This window comes from Mustela nivalis, assembly GCF_964662115.1.
Source record: "Mustela nivalis genome assembly, chromosome: 7".
NCBI classification, from domain to species: domain Eukaryota; kingdom Metazoa; phylum Chordata; class Mammalia; order Carnivora; family Mustelidae; genus Mustela; species Mustela nivalis.
Window position 1 is genome coordinate 68,764,186 of NC_139026.1, and position 20,541 is coordinate 68,784,726.

General features: G+C 40.8%; 1 protein-coding gene across 1 annotated transcript in view; it reads right to left on the reverse strand.

Annotated features, from left to right (window-relative positions):
• LOC309870276 (liprin-beta-1-like) overlaps positions 1-12,310 on the reverse strand; it is a gene marked incomplete at both ends in the record, with an annotated part of 57,644 nt that extends 45,334 nt beyond the window's left edge. The window contains 6 exons of the mRNA XM_082742454.1: positions 2,470-2,601; positions 3,521-3,634; positions 4,571-4,645; positions 6,344-6,439; positions 11,992-12,062; positions 12,283-12,310. Of these exons, the coding sequence (XP_082598580.1) occupies positions 2,470-2,601; positions 3,521-3,634; positions 4,571-4,645; positions 6,344-6,439; positions 11,992-12,062; positions 12,283-12,310 (516 nt within the window). The remainder of the gene's footprint in view (positions 1-2,469; positions 2,602-3,520; positions 3,635-4,570; positions 4,646-6,343; positions 6,440-11,991; positions 12,063-12,282) is intronic.
• Between the last annotated feature and the right edge of the window lie 8,231 nt (positions 12,311-20,541).

The following is a 20,541-nucleotide window of genomic DNA, read 5'->3' on the forward strand; positions in this document are numbered from 1 at the left end:
GATCAAAACTCTTCAAAGTGTAGGGATACAGGGCACATACCTCAATATCATCAAAGCCATCTATGAAAAACCCACCGCAAATATCATTCTCAATGGAGAAAAACTGAAAGCTTTTCCACTAAGGTCAGGAACACGGCAGGGATGTCCATTATCACCACTGCTATTCAACATAGTACTAGAGGTCCTAGCCTCAGCAATCAGACAACAAAAGGACATTAAAGGCATCCAAATCGGCAAAGAAGAAGTCAAATTATCACTCTTCGCAGATGATATGATACTATATGTGGAAAACCCAAAAGACTCCACTCCAAAACTGCTAGAACTTATACCGGAATTCAGTAAAGTGTCAGGATATAAAATCAATGCACAGAAATCAGTTGCATTTCTCTACACCAACAGCAAGACAGAAGAAAGAGATATTAAGGAGTCAATCCCATTTACAATTGCATCGAAAACCATAAGATACCTAGGAATAAACCTAACCAAAGAGGCACAGAATCTATACTCAGAAAACTATAAAGTACTCATGAAAGAAATTGAGGAAGACACAAAGAAATGGAAAAATGTTCCATGCTCCTGGATTGGAAGAATAAATATTGTGAAAATGTCTATGCTACCTAAAGCAATCTACACATTTAATGCAATTCCTATCAAAGTACCATCCATCTTTTTCAAAGAAATGGAACAAATAATGCTAAAATTTATATGGAACCAGAAAAGACCTCGAATAGCCAAAGGGATATTGAAAAAGAAAGCCAACGTTGGTGGCATCACAATTCCGGACTTCAACCTCTATTACAAAGCTGTCATCATCAAGACAGCATGGTACTGGCACAAAAACAGACACATTGATCAATGGAACAGAATAGAGAGCCCAGAAATAGACCCTCAAATCTATGGTCAACTCATCTTCGACAAAGCAGGAAAGAATGTCCAATGGAAAAAAGACAGCCTCTTCAATAAATGGTGCTGGGAAAATTGGACAGCCACATGTAGAAAAATGAAATTGGACCATTTCCTTACACCACACACAAAAATAGACTCAAAATGGATGAAGGACCTCAATGTGCGAAAGGAATCCATCAAAATCCTTGAGGAGAACACAGGCAGCAACCTCTTCGACCTCTGCCGCAGCAACATCTTCCTAGGAACAACGCAAAAGGCAAGGGAAGCAAGGGAAAAAATGAACTATTGGGATTTCATCAAGATCAAAAGCTTTGGCACAGCAAAGGAAACAGTTAACAAAATCAAAAGACAACTGACAGAATGGGAGAAGATATTTGCAAACGACATATCAGATAAAGGACTAGTGTCCAGAATCTATAAAGAACTTAGCAAACTCAACACCCAAAGAACAAATAATCCAATCAAGAAATGGGCAGAGGACATGAACAGACATTTCTGCAAAGAAGACATCCAGATGGCCAACAGACACATGAAAAAGTGCTCCATATCACTCGGCATCAGGGAAATACAAATCAAAACCACAATGAGATATCACCTCACACCTGTCAGAATGGCTAAAATCAACAAGTCAGGAAATGACAGATGCTGGCGAGGATGTGGAGAAAGGGGAACCCTCCTACACTGTTGGTGGGAATGCAAGCTGGTGCAGCCACTCTGGAAAACAGCATGGAGGTTCCTCAGAATGTTGAAAATAGAACTGCCCTATGACCCAGCAATTGCACTATTGGGTATTTACCCTAAAGATACAAATGTAGTGATCCAAAGGGGCACATGCACCCGAATGTTTATAGCAGCAATGTCCACAATAGCCAAACTATGGAAAGAACCTAGATGTCCATCCACAGATGAATGGATTAAGAAGATGTGGTATATATACACAATGGAATACTATGCAGCCATCAAAAGAAATGAAATCTTGCCATTTGCGACAACATGGATGGAACTAGAGCGTATCATGCTTAGCGAAATAAGTCAAGCAGAGAAAGACAACTATCATATGATCTCCCTGATATGAGGAAGTGGTGATGCAACATGGAGGCTTAAGTGGGTAGGAGAAGAATCAATGAAACAAGATGGGATTGGGAGGGAGACAAACCATAAGTGACTCTTAATCTCACAAAACAAACTGAGGGTTGCTGGGGGGAGGGGGTTTGGGAGAAGGGGGTGGGATTATGGACATTGGGGAGGGTATGTGCTTTGGTGAGTGCTGTGAAGTGTGTAAACCTGGTGATTCACAGACCTGTACCCCTGGGGATAAAATATATGTTTATAAAAAGACCATGCACAACATTTAAAAAAAAAAAAAAAAAAAAAAAGTCAATGTAAAAAAAGCCAATGTAATTAAAGATTATTCCTAAAAAGGAGCACGGATGAACGAGAGCACGTAGCCATTAACTACCTCCTCCTCACGCCTACAAGGAATTTCAACTTGCTCTGGAAATATGTGTATGACATATACACACGCACACGCATATGTATGTTAAGGGGGAGGGTATCACTTACCTCCGTGTCTCTGAACCTGTCTTCATAATCCAATCTATCCTTCTCCACAGCGGTCAGTTTAAGCTTCAAGTTAGATATTTCAGCCATCAGATCCAACTTCTGAGTTTCTAGGGATGTCCTACTCAGAAGCTCCTATTGGAATTTAAGAGATACACTCAAAACTTGTTTTATTACAAATCACCACATATGATTGTGTCTTACCCTGCAAAGCAGTAACTATCAAGTCGGGAATGTGGTAAAGATTAATCACTAAACAGATAAAATTTGAAAATATTATCTGCTTCTGTGAACCTTCATGGAGCAGAACTAAGTGTGCGCTTACTTCCTGGGGAGACGTACATGCTCTAGATATGCAGAAATCTTAACTGCTTCAAAGCCTGATGAGAACACTGATGCTGACAGGGTCGCTCTGTGTTAGGCACTGTTCTGATGTGGTTCGATCCTCAAAACAACTTTCTAAAGCAGAAACTCCTACTAAAGATAACTCAGGAATTATCTGTGTTCAACAAATGAGGAAGGTGAGGAACAGAGAGGCTGAAAACCTGCCAAAGGTCATACAGCAAGGATGTGGCAGAGCAAGGACTCAAACTGAAACAGTCTCCCTCCAGTACGTACCCTACCCGCTATATTATAGGCCCTCTCGTCTACGAGCACTGTGTGTGTGTGTGTGTGTGTGTGTGTGTGTGGTGTATTACAAGTTTGGGTTTGTTTTCTTTTCCCCATAAAAGTCACATATGGTACGTATCTTTTTTCTTAATCATAAAATATATGCTCATATCTGGGGGTTAGGAAACCATATGCAAATTTAAAGAAGAACATTAAAACTACCTATAATCCTATCAGTATTTTATTCCAGATTCAAATTACATGAACGCTTTCTATGTTATGCATGTGTTTTGAGACCCTGTTACCCTCGGTTTTTGCTTAAACTATGCCAGTCTCGGTGAATCATGAACTTCAATGCTGCGTCCGAGGGGACACAACAAACAAGTGCAGAACTTCAAACAGGCGAGCAAGAATACCCCACCTCAGTGACGGCTTCTGAACATACCTGCTGCAGCATTTCCTCTGTGGCATTCAGCTTCTCCCGGTGCTCTTCAAGACAAAATTCCAAATCTCGAATCTTCTCCCCCTGAGCATCCACGTGGTCTGTTAACACACTTACCTGTATATAGAGCAAAATACTGCAATAGATTAGGAAGGATTTGGGTCCCACTACAAACTTTATTTCTCTAAATAGAACAAAAACTGGAATGATGTCACTACCCATTTGTTGTAAGGGGAAAAAAAAAGCTGTCAATAAGACAGCAGTCCTTTACAATCCTATCTAAGTGATGCTTCTTGACCTGCAGACTCCCAATTTTTAAGGAGGTTAGGGCTGATTGGGGATATGCAATACCTTGTAGTTATAGGTTAACTTCATTTCAACCATTTTATGCGAGAGGGTATGTGCATAGATCATCATTTTGGGGAGGTTGGAATGGGAGTGGGAGGTAGTATTAGAGATTAAGAGAGTTATGTTTGAAAGAGAAGCTGTCAAGGACTACACGTGAGTCTTTCCCCACGATCACCAATCCCATAAATACACTGCAATTTACTTAACTCAAAATACCAAAATAAAAATGTTTGTCGTGCATTTAAAACATTAAGAAGAAGAAAACTCAAATTTAGCCACGAAACCAGAGTCCGCTACTCACTTCTGTTCTGTTCAGCTCACAGGATCATTTTTAAAATTGAAAATTAAATAGATTCAGATTCAAAAACATTCAGGTTTATGAAAATCTGTGGTATAAAATTGCAATTTATGCTGTAAATTAAAAACACCAGATCAACTAAGATGACAGATCAGATCAGAAAGTCAGCTTAGATGACACTGTGGCTGTCATCAGAGGAGCCGAGGCTGCTCACTCTAGACCGGGGAGGCACACCTTGGTGCTACCACAGTCCTCACCACTCCCTATTGTGTGTACGTACTTATTTCTATCAGCACTTATTTCTATCAGCAATCCGGCTCCCAAGCATCTGAATATGCCATCCCAATTTAAAATGGTCTTTGTAAATATGTTGTGGAGGAAGAATAGCATTGTTAAAAATCACTTGCCTGAAGAACGAGAGATTCGTTATCATTCTCTAAACGTGCTAGCCTTTCTTGATACACCTCTCCATTTCCATTTGTCTGAAAAGATGAAGGAGTACGTGTAAGGCTTGACTCTCTTTAAAACTGAAACGACTGTGAGCAAATAAAATGGCATACATTCTTAATCCAAGGAACCTGAATAGAATTCAGCCAGCTGCTGCCACCACTGCTAGAAAACACGAGTCTAAAACTTGGTCCATTTGCCTCAAAATAGGTAAAATGGGCATGGTAGGCATGTTATCACCAAACCAGACAAGTTCCCATCAAGCAGAAAAATCATGACCTAAAAGGAACAGTGGTTACTAACATGCTCGCAGGGACGCATAGCTGGGTCATACGAAGTTTCGCGAGTGTGTGGTCAGGCAGAAATTACTTATGCCCCCTGAATGATCTGTGCTATTTCTGGGTGGGGGCACTGGGAATGTCCTGGGCTGCCCTTATGTGCCTCCCCTCTCCTCCCAAGTTGCAAACCCAGAACTGCAAATGCCTGTCTTTACAGAGGAGGCCTTGGGGGCAACTCATATCAGCTTCCTCCCTGTTACTCAGGACCAAATCTCAGGGCAAGCCTTCCCTTTGTCTTTGAAGCCTTTCTTCCTTCCCCTGAAAGCTTAGGAAGCAGTCCACAACTACTTCCCCAACCATCCCCATCCACACCTTACCAGGAACTTTATTAGCTCCCATTCTGACTTCACTCTTTGTGACTTTGCTCAACTCTATTAGGTTACGCCAAGCTCCCGCAGAGCCTGGAAACAGGTATCATCCTGCAACCACAGCACTGGCCTGGGGCTCTGCTTAGATTCGTGCTCACTTTCTTCACCTCCCTCCAGCCCCGCACGTTTTTATCAGATTCGGACATGTCTGTGCATGGTGTAAATGCTGAAGGAAACACCGATTGGGAAAGCGAGTCACATTTTTCTTTTTCTCAGCTGTCTCATATATAAAAGCCATTAAGGAGATACACAAAAAGGCTCACGGAGAGCACACAATATAAAAACATCATTTTGAAATACAGCAGTATATCTGATATGTCCCTTGTTATCTCATGTAAGTAGCTCATAATCATATGAGGGGTAATCCCAATAGAATTTCCTGATTCCTCATTCAACTACAACAGAAATAAAAGCCACTGGAGCTCAAATTAGTTAGATAGGGCCATCCAGAGGTCAATGAAGAAAGCAAATAACTTCAGGGGCGCCTGGCAGGCTCAGTTGGTTAAGCATCTGCCTTCAGCTCAGGTCATGATCCCAGGGTCCTGGGATGGAGTCCTACATCAGGCTCCCTGCTCAGCAGGGAGTCCGCTTCTGCCTCTCCTCCCTGTGCATGCTCTCTCATTTTTTCTCTCTCTGAAATAAATAAAATCTTTAAAAAAAAAAAAAAAGAGCAAATAACTTTAGGTTTAAACCAGAGAAACACAAACTCAACCTTATTGTCCAAGAACACAGCAGATGTGACATCTATTATTTTCCAGAATTAACTGGTATTCTTATACTACCTTTCCAAATAATGCAGTTTCCCATATAAATTCTGGAAGTAATAAAAGGCATGTGTTGAGCGCACGCACACACACGTACATGCAAATGCTAACAAAAAAGGAAATTGCAGCATGTTGCTTCTAAAAACTTAGATGCACTGGATACATTGCCCATGAGGCCACAAAAGAATCAGAAGCTAATTGAGGAAGGCTGCAACATGTATTTAGAGTGGATAAAGTTTGTTAACATCAGCTTGACCACATACCTGCCCTATAACCATTGCATAATTCTGGTCATATTGTAAACCGAAGTATCCAAATACATTACAAGTTGTGGCCTGAAAGACTTCCAACCCCAGGGACTGCCATGAAAATGAAATTTACATAATTTCTTAAGGACAGTTTTTTGGAACAGAGCCAGGATGTATGATACACGTTCTCAATCTGAAGCAGTACTCAGACTGGCCTTCTACAGCTTTGAATTCCTCATTCTGATGATGAATGTTAGCAGGCATCTGCTTTTAAAACCCCACGTGCTTTTATAAACAGATACATTTCATGAGGTAGAAAAAAAGGTTTCTGTTCACTGAGGATAAAAAGTAAAAGTTGTTATTTCTTCCGATGGAAAGATTAGAAATGCTGCTATAGCAAGTTCTAGAAGGGTTTCACGAAGCTACTGCATTTGAAATGGAAATCAGATGTTCCAAAATCAGTATCACAAAACGATCTTAGAATCAAAATACTAAAAACTGACTCACTATGAGCATACATACTCACACTTCTCGAGACTAGTGATATTTACAAGAGTTCATAATGCTCAAGGAGTTCTTTTTTTAAAAGACCACAGGTCACCACAGCAAAACAAAGCCAAAGTTAAGAATCACCAATGGAGTAGTTAAATACTTTTCAAGGAGTGCACTGACCTAGTCAAGCAGGTGAAAGTCTAGTCTCTTCACACATTTATTTCTATTTCTGCCAATTCTGTTATCTTGGACTTAAGAATCCTTGCAGGAGGTAAATTCCATTAGGCAAATACCTTACCACCTCTGTTTTTCCTCCAACTCCCAAGCTTTACCAACCTGACCACTCAAAACCTCCCCACGTGGCATGCACTCTCGAATTCTATTCCTTTGGCGCGAGCCGTATTTCCCACCCTTTCCTCATCTTTCCTCGCTCTGTAAAGTCCAGCTCAACCTGGGCTTGGCCTGTGAAGTGTTCCTTGAGTTAACTGTTCACTCATAGGCCAGTTAGAGATTCCAGATCGTGGAATCCTCATCGTGGCAGGCAACACACTGAACAGATGAGGTTAGACGTGGCTACATGTATGTTCCCCTCTTCCAACAAACTGCCTTCTTTGTGAGTAGGTTTGCCTTTGCACCTGGCACACAGTGAGTTCAAACCAAATGACTATGGAATGAATAACGAATGATAGGTGTTCAATAACCATCAGATGAATACAGGATGAATGAACACTTGGTTGCAAGTTGGCCCTCTCACTTCTCACTCCGTGGTTGACCTGAAGCCTGTACTCCCTCTTGCTACCATGTTTAGGAGGTGTTTTCAGAGCCTTTTTAATGGACTATACTTGAGACTATCTTGCATGAACTCCCTTACATACTATCTTCTCCAAAGCAGAGTATATATGGCCTCCGACATCTTCCCTTTCTTCCGCCATCTTGGGGGAATTGAGTCTTACTTCCTGCTCAAAGCTCATTATTCCACATAACCTTTGGATCCTTAATTTCCTGCTTCCCTGAGACTTACAATTACCACCTCTACCCATACTATTCTCAGTTTCTTCCTCCTAGTGAACTTTCTTCCACTGGCCATTCCAACATCTACTCCAAGGCTGTGTGTCCACCACTATACTCACTCATCATTCCTCTCGGCCTCTACAAATCCATTTTTCTTAGCCAGTTCTCACCTCCTCCTTCTTACCTTATGCCATACTCTCTTCTGCCCCTACACTGGTTTCCCTTCTCTGTCTTGTCTTGTCCTTCACCACTTAGCTTTTCACCATATTCTGCCATGGATGGCTTCCTCATGACCTTACAAGAGTTGGTCACTTATTCTCCTTAATGATCCCTCAAGGCAAAACTACCTTACATTTCTTTTGATTCTCCCAAGATTCTTATAAAATCATGGGCAGAGAGTTAAAAATACATTGAGTATCAACTCTTGTTGAGTCTATTTGACATCCAAAGCACTGAACACCAGCTCAAATTACTTTACTCAAAATCCCAGAGATGCCTTCAAAATAACTCTTCCTACTTTCACTCATGATGCAACTCCATCCTGACCACATTCGATACAACTGAAAGTTTAAGTCAAAATCAGCATCAGCTTGGGGATTTCAATAGTATTGTAGCCAACTAACAGTGCGTGTGGAGGAGGGTATGGGACACTTGGGAGGGAAAAGCAAGGCAAGGGATCCAGCTCGAATGCAACAGTGATACTTTAATTAAGGAACTTGTGGTGTTTGCCGGATATTCCTGGCACGACGGGTAAAATGTCTAAATGGCTCTATTCCTTACAGAATTATAGAGTCCAAAAGTTAGCCAGCAACCACCCCTGGGAATATGAGTTGTCTGAATTCATGGAGCAGATGCTCCATATAATGCTAAAGGCACAATATACCTCACCCACAGTCATCTAGATAGAAGCTCTTCTATTTATATTATTTTCCTTTTAATGGTCAAGTAGACCCACGATCAAGTATAAAGATGTAATAAATGTTAGCATCTTGCTTCCCATGCCTCCCTTTCAAAAACTGTTTTATTATACAAAATTTCATTTGTATCTGAAAGTAGAGACCTTAAATACCCATCACACAACAATATCAACGGTTACTACTTCAAGGTAGGCAGGAATGTTTTGCCTGCTATGTTCACTTAAAGTATCGTGCTATATTTTCCTTTAATTTTCTTAGTTCTGTTGGTTTGCACTGGTCTCCAGTTGACTACCCTCTCTCCCCAGCTTCGTTTTGCTTTGTTCTTTCCAGAGCTCTACTGTCCTGTCTAAATCCCAAACCAACAAGCAAGCAGTGATTTGCCACAATTACACTTAACTTCTGTTGTAACACAGAACTCAGTTTGAATAGAACATTCCCAAATCAGAGTGCTGAGTAGCTAAATGACAATATGGAAAAGAAAATCAGTTCCATTTTATAAGGACAACAAATGTTAAGAAACAGTTGGACTGCTGCTATAACACAGACACACACACACAGACACATACACACACACACACACACACACACACACAGATACACAGTCTCCACCAAAGTCAATACACTTATTTTTTTTTAAGATTTTATTTATTTATTTGACACAGAGAGAGAGATCACAAGTAGGCAGAGAGGCAGGCAGAGAGAGAGGAGGAAGCAGTCTCCCCACTGTGCAGAGAGCCCAATGTGGGGCTCGATCCCAGGACCCTAAGATCATGATCTGAGCCAAAGGTAGAGGCTTAACCCACTGAGCCACTCAGGCGCCCCTCAATACACTTATTTTTTAAATTAGTTTTAAAAACTGCCATCCAGTTTTTTATTTCATGATGACATTTTTCAAAATTCTGTATCAAGGACAAAAAAGGAAGGCGCAGCCCTCTAAATCTCCTTTGGTTAAATTTATCTCCAGCCACTCAAAGAACCCTCTCACACCAGGGCCTCGTGCACCCTAACCAGCATTACCTCTCTACTGCTGCGTGCAGACATTTGTTTGCCTGCTCTCTACCAGATACTGGAGTAGGAGGAGAAACGGAGAAAGACAGGAAGGCCACGAACACCACAGTCACATTTCACCAGGGCCTACCAGCACAAGAAGGAATCTCATACACTGTTGTCCAAAGAATAAATGAACGTGATGGCAAGAGCACTGGAAGTCAAACCACCAGGCAACAATACTCCACTCCCCTGTCCTCTCTCCAAGTGTGATGGAATCAGGGCGGTGAGGCTCTCACCTTGTGCCATGCATAATGATCTCAGGGCAACAGCACTGCCACTGGGAGCTACTGGAGCATCCCCACTGGAGTGTCCCCACTGATTGGCTGATGACGCTATGTACTAGCAGGTCTGCCTCCATCAATCTTGAAACACACCATTTATTGTCTCCTCTGAAATTTCTGTTATGACTCTAAAAAATAAATACGAACCCGGGGCAATACAGACAATCTTTCCAGGAAGATGTCTATTTCTTCCAAAATCTCATCAGGTCTGCTCAAAAAGAAATCCAAAGGGAGAAATCCATCTCACATATACAGCGTCACACCCAAAAAGCCCACTCATGACCCTCTCCTAGAAAAAGATGCCTGTTTATTCAAAGTCACCAGAAAGTGCTTCAAAGCCCGAAGCTCAGGATAAGCCTGAGTACCTCCTGTACTTTCCAAGTCAAGAGAGCAGATGTGGTCAAAATCAGAAATATGGATTTATTTCTGGGTTGTAATTTTTCTCAGTGTTTGTTTTCCAGAAATAGAACACATCTTCTTCACTCAATAGCCAACGGGAGCAAGAAACAAGTGTTCTGGGGGTGAGAAGCTTTCACGTGAGCTAGGATGTCTCAGTGAGACACTGCTGAACTCAGATGATCTGTGACTCTGTGACCCAATCTTAAGATGGGCCTTGTTTGCCAAAGCTGGAACAAACATTCCCTGGAGACACACATGAAAAGGGAAGCTGGGCAGAGAGCAGTGGGGGATTCTGGGGACGGCGGGCCTAGAATGGGTCATGTGGCGGAGAGTCAGGGACTGGAGAGAATGTGCCCCACGTCTCACGTCATGAGTATTTTTATTTTTATGAAACTTGTTCTAAAAACTTTTTTAGAAGATACACTTGCAATTAATAGGACCTATTTTTTAAATGTAGGAATACGATGGAAATGTATTGTGACTTATCAGGTCAGAAGCCAGTGAGGCACACTTCAATTTATCTTATCGGCCACGATGCCGATTTGAAGTTCTATCATCGCAGTTCCACTCACTTTGTCAAAAACTGCACTTTTGTCATTTCTGCTGATTTTGCGAATGCCTCATACTAAAGCTGCTAAGCAACTGGTCACTTGTGGGATTTTATGCCCTGATCAAGGTCACGATCCTCAACGTCTTCTATTGGGAAAAGCATAGTATGAATGTTCTAGGCAACTCATAGAGTTGCTTGGCTCAAATAATTTGACATATTTTTCTGTTTGCCCTCTTGAACTTAGAGCTTGATAAAGCATGTAATTCTCCACCATTAATTCTCCACCATTAATATCTCTATTAACAGGATAGAGATATCTCAGTACTTGACCAAATACGGCATACTCAACAGATTTGGGTTTTTGTTTTGTTTTAACCACAGGAGAGGAACTTCGGAGTCTTAAACTTGTCAGTGTTTAGAAGGTTACAGCTATAGCTACTTTATTCAAACAAATTCATTCTTAGTGATTTAATATCCCCTCACAAGTAACAAACTATTAATGTGACTATTTTCTTTCTTCTGAACCAGCTTCTGATCCTATGAAAGAATGATACAGCAGAAATCAGTAGGGAAGGAAGACGCGACACCCGACAGGAAACCAGGGGGTCTCCTGGCCCAGACAAAGTAATTAGAACTGCAAAGGGCCAGTGGCATTAATGAGAAGATCGGTATCAGTCTTAAGGACATGGACTCCCAAGGTGGCTATCATTAAACATAAATGAAATCTTAATTATGTAACTGAGAAGAAGTCTCTAAAATATTGTCAAAGCTTCTCCATAGTCTGAAAAATGTCTGTAGTCTTGTAAAAAAGCCAAGATACAATCCAACCATCAGTTTTATCACTCCATGTAGGAGTGACACGGAACTGGAGCCAACACTTTCTTTCCCTCTTTGCAGATGGACCCCGTAGTTTCCCCTCCATCCTCTACAATCTCTTCAGTGTTGTATTTTCGACTCGTCTACCAGGCGCACCGACAAGCACTCATAAGTTCGCTCCCGGCACTCACATTCCCGTGCGGCAGAAGCTGTTGTCCCTGTTTCACAAACGAGGAAACGAGACAAACAGCTTAAAAAATCTCCCCCAAATCATGCAAGCTTCTAAGAATCAGCCCCCAAATTGAAATTCAGGTCTGTTGTCTCCAGCACCTGCATTGGGAAATGCCAAGATACAATCCAACCATCAGTTTTATCACAGTATTAATGTTCTCATTTTGGGTGGTGGTAAGATATACCCAGAAAATTTGTCACTTTTACCATTCTTAAGCATATAGTTCAGTGGCATTACTCGTATTACAGAAAGAACACTTTTTCTATCTTCTTCTCTCAATATTTTTAGTGGCATTCTTTAGATTTTATTTGTTCCAAATGTATTAAAACCATGGTATATACCAATGTGTTCAGGGAAAGGGCAGATCCTCCACGCCATCCGTTTTTGAGACGGATGCCTAGAAAGGGGCTTCACTGTTCCGGGAAGAAGAACGCAATTGGAAGCCCAATTCTATAGCTTCCCTCACACCCTAGAACTGACATGACCCCCACAGATCACTAGATGGCACTTCCTATCAGATACTGCAGACCTCTGCCTCGCTGCCTTTGGAGGTTCTATTCACTCTGCTTCCTATCTGAACTGCTCTTGGTCCTTTTACAGTAAATTTTCCAATAGTACTGAGAAAGCATCTATTACGTGCAAGGTTCTTTCCTTTACAGGACTATTTGTTCTAGGCCACAGCAGGTCATCCAAGAAAGCGAGTCCACCTTCAGAGGCAAAATCAGGTGGTGGGCTGGAGCCCATGAAATGTACACTAACATTATCCTTAAAGGGAACTGGGATGCATTAAGGGATAAAAATCACAGTGAACCTGCTGCCCTGTACTTTTTTGTTGTTGTTGCTCTAATCAGCTACTCTATGTTCTAAATTTTGGAAGAAGCCACAAGAGATTCCAAGCGCAGGATCTGTAATGTGCCATTATCTACCATTTGACTCTGAAGCCATTTGACGAGTGTTTCCGCTGTTGAATCTGGGATCTGGCATCTCAACCCTTCCTTCTCATCTGTGTCCATCACCTCCAACAAGCCACGCAGGTCTTCCACAAGGTGCAGAGTTCGCAGGCTTCCCATGAATCCCGGGGAGGTGGGAGACTGGCAATCAAAAATTCCATTGGAATATTCCAGGGCCTTAGAACCTAAGTTTAAAAAAAAAAAATCACAGAGAGAACAACAGGGTTTATATTACATAATGTCCTAAAGCTGAGGGTGGCAAGCAAGTCCAGTCACAGTGAGGAATAATCAAAATAAGCAAAAAGGAAAAGAAAATAAAGGAGTCGTGTGAATCTCTCCAAGTCATAGTGATTCGGTGCAAAAATAAAATCCATATAATTGATGGTAAATATCAATCACCAAATACCTAACAGGGACGTCAACTGTGTATTACGGTAAGAACATAATGAATGGACTTTGGTGAAAGATGTGCTGACCTCATGGAAATAAGGGCTAAGAAGGTAGAGATCAGTGTGGATAGAGCCAAGTACTCCCCAAAATATAAATTTAGGTACCATAAGATTTTGAGAAATTCCCTGTAAAAGAAGTTGCACAATTTGGTGGAAACCGCATAGCATAATGTCAAGGGTAACAGGACTGGCTTCCGGTTAATTTACCAGAATTTAATCTTTGGAGAATTTCAATGAATTACATGTATACATTTGCGTATGTACAGGAGTGTGTGTGTGTTAACATTTTCTCCCATGATTTTGTTTGCAGCCTAGCATCAAAAACTCTTGCTAATATCAGCTTTAAAAAATAGTTTTACAGCCTTTCTTTCCCTATTACTTATAAGGGAAAGCGTTTTATGACTGGAATGTACATAACTAACCCATTGCCTGCTCAGAAATCACTCATATATACCTCTTCATCTCTTTGATTTTTATTTTCTGGTCTATCAAATATACATATTAATTAGAAGTACTAACTTTAAGTGTCAATAATTATGATATTTTGACTACCACCTCATTAATCTGAGGGTCTTATAAAGGGAAGAAAAGTGTGAACCAATGTGTAAATTCTCTCTCCAGTTGCCACACAGCTTGATCAATTCCAACCACAGGGAGAGGCATTTTCCTTCAGTTAGTCCATTCCACTGACCTTCCAAAGAACTAGACCAAATGATGAGGACCCAAATCTGCCAAACTGTAATAATGGTAACCACTGATATGCTAGGCCCAATGTTAAATACTTCCCATGATCTTCCCCTCAGGAACCATATAAGGCTGAGAGGAAAATCCAGAAAAATAGAAATTGAGGAGAGTATGTCCGGGAAAGGGAGGAACAGTAGAGCATTTTAAAAACAAAACAGGCTATCGTGTCCTATTCCAGTAGTTTAAAGCACTACAATCACCTGATAATACTATTCACAATAGATGTACCCACAATAACCTTCTACTCTTTTAAGTCTCCATCACAAAACAAGGTGAGGGATAGGGGAGAAATGCATATTTAGAAAAACTCCTCAAATATTTGCAATCACATCTCCCTCTACCTTAGGTGGAGAGCTACTGATAGTAATTTGAGAAAATAAAGCCAGGTCCTACCCAAAAAGCTCCTGACTGCGTCAGTGTGAGCTGAGACCCAGGAAGTCTTGATTTTCCGAAGAACTCTCATGTTGGTCCTGAAGCCCTGCCAGGGCTAAGGAACAAATATACTCATCTAGTAGAGTATGTAAAACGTCAGTCCTCAACTACTGTCCAGAAACATCACTTGTCTTGACTACGGAGTTCCACTAAGAATTTGAGGTTATAACCTCTGATAACAGCCTAGGATCTGGCTCTGGTTCTATTTTCCGAAACTGTGACACAGTAAGTCCAATCTCTTTTCCACGTAATAGTCCTTCAACTGTGTGAAAGTATCTATCATGCCCTGAGCAAGAATATACTTGCTTACCAAATGAAGTTGTTTCTTCGCCTTCACGGTCACCTCCTCTTAAGTTTTACCAATAACCTCTTTGAAACGGATATTCCAAGAACTAAACACAGTACACAAGATGTGGTCTAATCTACAAAGGAGGTCAAATTAAAATCTGGTCTCGGGATATACAAGTAGAACAAAGGAGGCCAAACTTTGACTTGCCATGGCATTCAAGGGAAGAACCTCTGACAATGAAAACACCTGTAGTTTCTTCAAACCACTGAAACAGAGTAGGGTCAAATTTATGACCAGAAAAGATAAGCAACAGGGGCTAGGTAGCTAGAATGGAGGAGCAGTAGATGCTACCCACACCTCGACCCTGACCATCAGACCATCAGATGGATGACAACCCCACCCACTGGCCCCTTCAACCTTTCTTCATGACCATGGGTTCCTAAATACATAAAGGTACTTCTCCTGTGACAAAACGCAGAATGTGACATGAGACCTTAAGGAGCCACTACCCCTAGGAGAGCACAAGCATCTGAAAGGGTTTACCTACTGTTCAGTCCCTCTGGTCATGATGAGAAAACAAGCAGGTCATGATCTACACTGTTTTTGCTCTACTTCCATAACAGAGAATCACTCAAGATTCATAATAAGGGAGGAATACGACCAGATCTGTGTTTCAGAAAGAAAATTCTGGTGGTCTAGAGAATGAGGAACTACAGCGGGAAAGCAAGAATGCCAAGAACATCAAGGGAGAGGGTTGCCAGGACAAAGCACGGCAGAGCACAGACAGGACAGACTTCAGAGGAGAAAAAAAGGAATGGCTAAGGGGCACGTGGGTGGCTCAGTCATTAAGCGTTTGCCTTTGGCTCAGGTCATGGACCCAGAGTCCATTCCTTTTTTCTTTCTGTGATGACATGGATATGCATATAAGCTATTTCAAAGGAGGTATCTGATTGGCAGTTAGAGACCCAAAGCTTAGCAGAGAATTGAGAAAGTAAATAGAGGTGAGAGTTACTGGTGGCAAAGTAAATGTCAAATTCAAGGGAATAGATCAGAATATCCATGGATCCTAGGTAGAGCAGTATCTCTCAAAGTGTGACCTACAGCTACTACCTGCACCGAAATCCCATGAGATGTACTTACTTACTTTTTTTTTGGGGGGGGGGGGTCGGCAGCAAAGCAAGGTTTATTGGGAGTACAGTAAAGTACAGATAGTACAAAGCTCCCGAGGAGGAAGGGAACCCGAGAGCATTGCCAGAGAATACTTTCTTTCTCCTTGAGTCAGAACTACAGTATGGAAATGGAATTAGACATTTTCAAACAAAGTTTGAGAATGATACTGGTATAAAATAGAGAAGAGGGGCTAATGTGAAACCACGAGGAATCTAAAGGCAACCAATAAATGAAAATAAAGTGGAAAAGGTAATAAAAGAGTTGGAATGAAAAAGCCAAAAGTGCAGAGTAAATGTCATGATTCCATCTTTCAGAGGACGCAGATTACCTGCTGTAAGCCCATCCATCTGCTCCAACGCCACAGCCAACATATCACTTGCGTCACTCATCATTTTGTGTTTGTCAAGGGCAAATTCCAACCTAGATCTGAAAAAACAATGATGTTACCATTATATCCTTTTAAATGACACATGCTTCCCAGCAGGTGTGACAGCTCAAGGCCAAATTACAACCCCACTTAGACGTCAGCTAGGGAAGAGAAATTTTCTGAACCGGCAGAGCTGAATTACCTCAGTCACTTAACACGCAGTGGCCGACTGTCTACCTAACTGCAAGACCACACACTCCACCAGTTAATAAAATGAGTTTCAGATCTTTCACGCAAGGTGACAACAGATAGTTATGTATTTCTTCTCTGTTCCGTTCAACGAGCCTTTCAAATGCTCTGACACGGAGGTATGAGAACCTAGACCATGGTTTTCAGACTGGTGAAGAACCATTGTTTTTTTAAAATTTCCAAGCACTTGTTTAATAAGTGACAATATGAAATTGCAATAAGCAGGGGTGCCTGGGTGGCTCAGTTGGTTAAGCAACTGCCCTTAGCTCAGGTCATGATCCTAGAGTGTTATATAAACACTCTTTTCAGTGTTATATAAACCTGCTTGACAGGTATGAGGTATATCTCTAAAATTCAAACAATGTATTTTACAGGCCTTTACAACAAATGTTCTTTGTAAGAAACAGAATTTGAAATATTCATTGGGGTTATCATGCTATATCTCAGAAAGCAAGTCAAAGTGCTTAAAAACAGGAAATATTTCATTATCTCCTCTTCATTATGGTGTCAAATATGCTATGACGCTATTAGCTACATGTTAAACTACGACCAGGTTCTCCACTTTTTGTCACACACATGGGGCTGGGGTTAGAGGAGGCCCATTATACATCAAAAGGACTGAGAGCAAAATGGAAGTGGTCCCTGGAAGGTCCTACCTTTGCTGTGATCTTAAGCTTCGAATGACCGCACTTGCCAGACACACGCTAACCGAAATAACCAAAACATTTTGGGATTCCCATTATCATAATATCCAAAACTAAAACAACTCCTTCAAGTGAACCGCTCAACCTTGAAACCTACAAAGTTCAGCTAGTTGCACTAGACAAGTGTTTGTTACCTTAGATACTCATATTCTAGAATCAATAATGTCATAATGGGCCAAACTGTCGTGAAAACTTACCAAGCATACATAGAGAGCATTCAGCTTTCTCCACACACACAATTGGAGAGATTAACGTAAATTTTATTGCCCACCCCATGTCAATTTTTTACTCAGTAGGATCCCAATGAGAGAAAAAAGTATGTGCGCCGTACCAGCAAAACAAAATCATTTTCTTCAGACTTGCTTACATATTTGTGCTTACTTTTCAGTGTTATATAAACCTGCTTGACAGGTATGAGGTTTATCTCTAAAATTCAAACAATGTATTTTACAGGCCTCTACAACAAATGTTCTTTGTAAGAAACAGAACTTGAAATATTCATTGGGGTTATCATGCTATATCTCAGAAAGCAAGTCAAAGTGCTTAAAAACAGGAAATATTTCATTATCTCCTCTTCATTATGGTGTCAAATATGCTATGACGCTATTAGCTACATGTTAAACTACGACCAGGTTCTCCACTTTTTGTCACACACATGGGGCTGGGGTTAGAGGAGGCCCATTATACATCAAAAGGACTGAGAGCAGAATGGAAGTGGTCCCTGGAAGGTCCTACCTTTGCTGTGATCTTAAGCTTCGAATGACCGCACTTGCCAGACACACGCTAACCGAAATAACCAAAACATTTTGGGATTCCCATTATCATAATATCCAAAACTAAAACAACTCCTTCAAGTGAACCGCTCAACCTTGAAACCTACAAAGTTCAGCTAGTTGCACTAGACAAGTGTTTGTTACCTTAGATACTCATATTCTAGAATCAATAATGTCATAATGGGCCAAACTGTCGTGAAAACTTACCAAGCATACATAGAGAGCATTCAGCTTTCTCCACACACAGAATTGGAGATTAACGTAAATTTTATTGCCCACCCCATGTCAATTTTTTACTCAGTAGGATCCCAATGAGAGAAAAAAGTATGTGCGCCGTACCAGCAAAACAAAATCATTTTCTTCAGACTTGCTTACATATTTGTGCTTACTTTTCAGTGTTATATAAACCTGCTTGACAGGTATGAGGTTTATCTCTAAAATTCAAACAATGTATTTTACAGGCCTTTACAACAAATGTTCTTTGTAAGAAACAGAATTTGAAATATTCATTGGGGTTATCATGCTATATCTCAGAAAGCAAGTCAAAGTGAAAGCAAGTCAAAGTGCTTAAAAACAGGAAATATTTCATTATCTCCTCTTCATTATGGTGTCAAATATGCTATGACGCTATTAGCTACATGTTAAACTACGACCATGTTCTCCACTTTTTGTCACACACATGGGGCTGGGGTTAGAGGAGGCCCATTATACATCAAAAGGACTGAGAGCAAAATGGAAGTGGTCCCTGGAAGGTCCTACCTTTGCTGTGATCTTAAGCTTCGAATGACCGCACTTGCCAGACACACGCTAACCGAAATAACCAAAACATTTTGGGATTCCCATTATCATAAGATCCAAAACTAAAACAACTCCTTCAAGTGAACCGCTCAACCTTGAAACCTACAAAGTTCAGCTAGTTGCACTAGACAAGTGTTTGTTACCTTAGATACTCATATTCTAGAATCAATAATGTCATAATGGGCCAAACTGTCGTGAAAACTTACCAAGCATACATAGAGAGCATTCAGCTTTCTCCACACACACAATTGGAGAGATTAACGTAAATTTTATTGCCCACCCCATGTCAATTTTTTACTCAGTAGGATCCCAATGAGAGAAAAAAGTATGTGTGCCGTACCAGCAAAACAAAATCATTTTCTTCAGACTTGCTTACATATTTGTGCTTACTTTTCAGTGTTATATAAACCTGCTTGACATGTATGAGGTTTATCTCTAAAATTCAAACAATGTATTTTACAGGCCTCTACAACAAATGTTCTTTGTAAGAAACAGAACTTGAAATATTCATTGGGGTTATCATGCTATATCTCAGAAAGCAAGTCAAAGTGCTTAAAAACAGGAAATATTTCATTATCTCCTCTTCATTATGGTGTCAAATATGCTATGACGCTATTAGCTACATGTTAAACTACGACCATGTTCTCCACTTTTTGTCACACACATGGGGCTGGGGTTAGAGGAGGCCCATTATACATCAAAAGGACTGAGAGCAAAATGGAAGTGGTCCCTGGAAGGTCCTACCTTTGCTGTGATCTTAAGCTTCGAATGACCGCACTTGCCAGACACACGCTAACCGAAATAACCAAAACATTTTGGGATTCCCATTATCATAATATCCAAAACTAAAACAACTCCTTCAAGTGAACCGCTCAACCTTGAAACCTACAAAGTTCAGCTAGTTGCACTAGACAAGTGTTTGTTACCTTAGATACTCATATTCTAGAATCAATAATGTCATAATGGGCCAAACTGTCGTGAAAACTTACCAAGCATACATAGAGAGCATTCAGCTTTCTCCACACACAGAATTGGAGAGATTAACGTAAATTTTATTGCCCACCCCATGTCAATTTTTTACTCAGTAGGATCCCAATGAGAGAAAAAAGTATGTGCGCCGTACCAGCAAAACAAAATCATTTTCTTCAGACTTGCTTACATATTTGTGCTTACTTTTCAGTGTTATATAAACCTGCTTGACATGTATGAGGTTTATCTCTAAAATTCAAACAATGTATTTTACAGGCCTTTACAACAAATGTTCTTTGTAAGAAACAGAATTTGAAATATTCATTGGGGTTATCATGCTATATCTCAGAAAGCAAGTCAGAGTGCTTAAAAACAGGAAATATTTCATTATCTCCTCTTCATTATGGTGTCAAATATGCTATGACGCTATTAGCTACATGTTAAACTACGACCAGGTTCTCCACTTTTTGTCACACACATGGGGCTGGGGTTAGAGGAGGCCCATTATACATCAAAAGGACTGAGAGCAAAATGGAAGTGGTCCCTGGAAGGTCCTACCTTTGCTGTGATC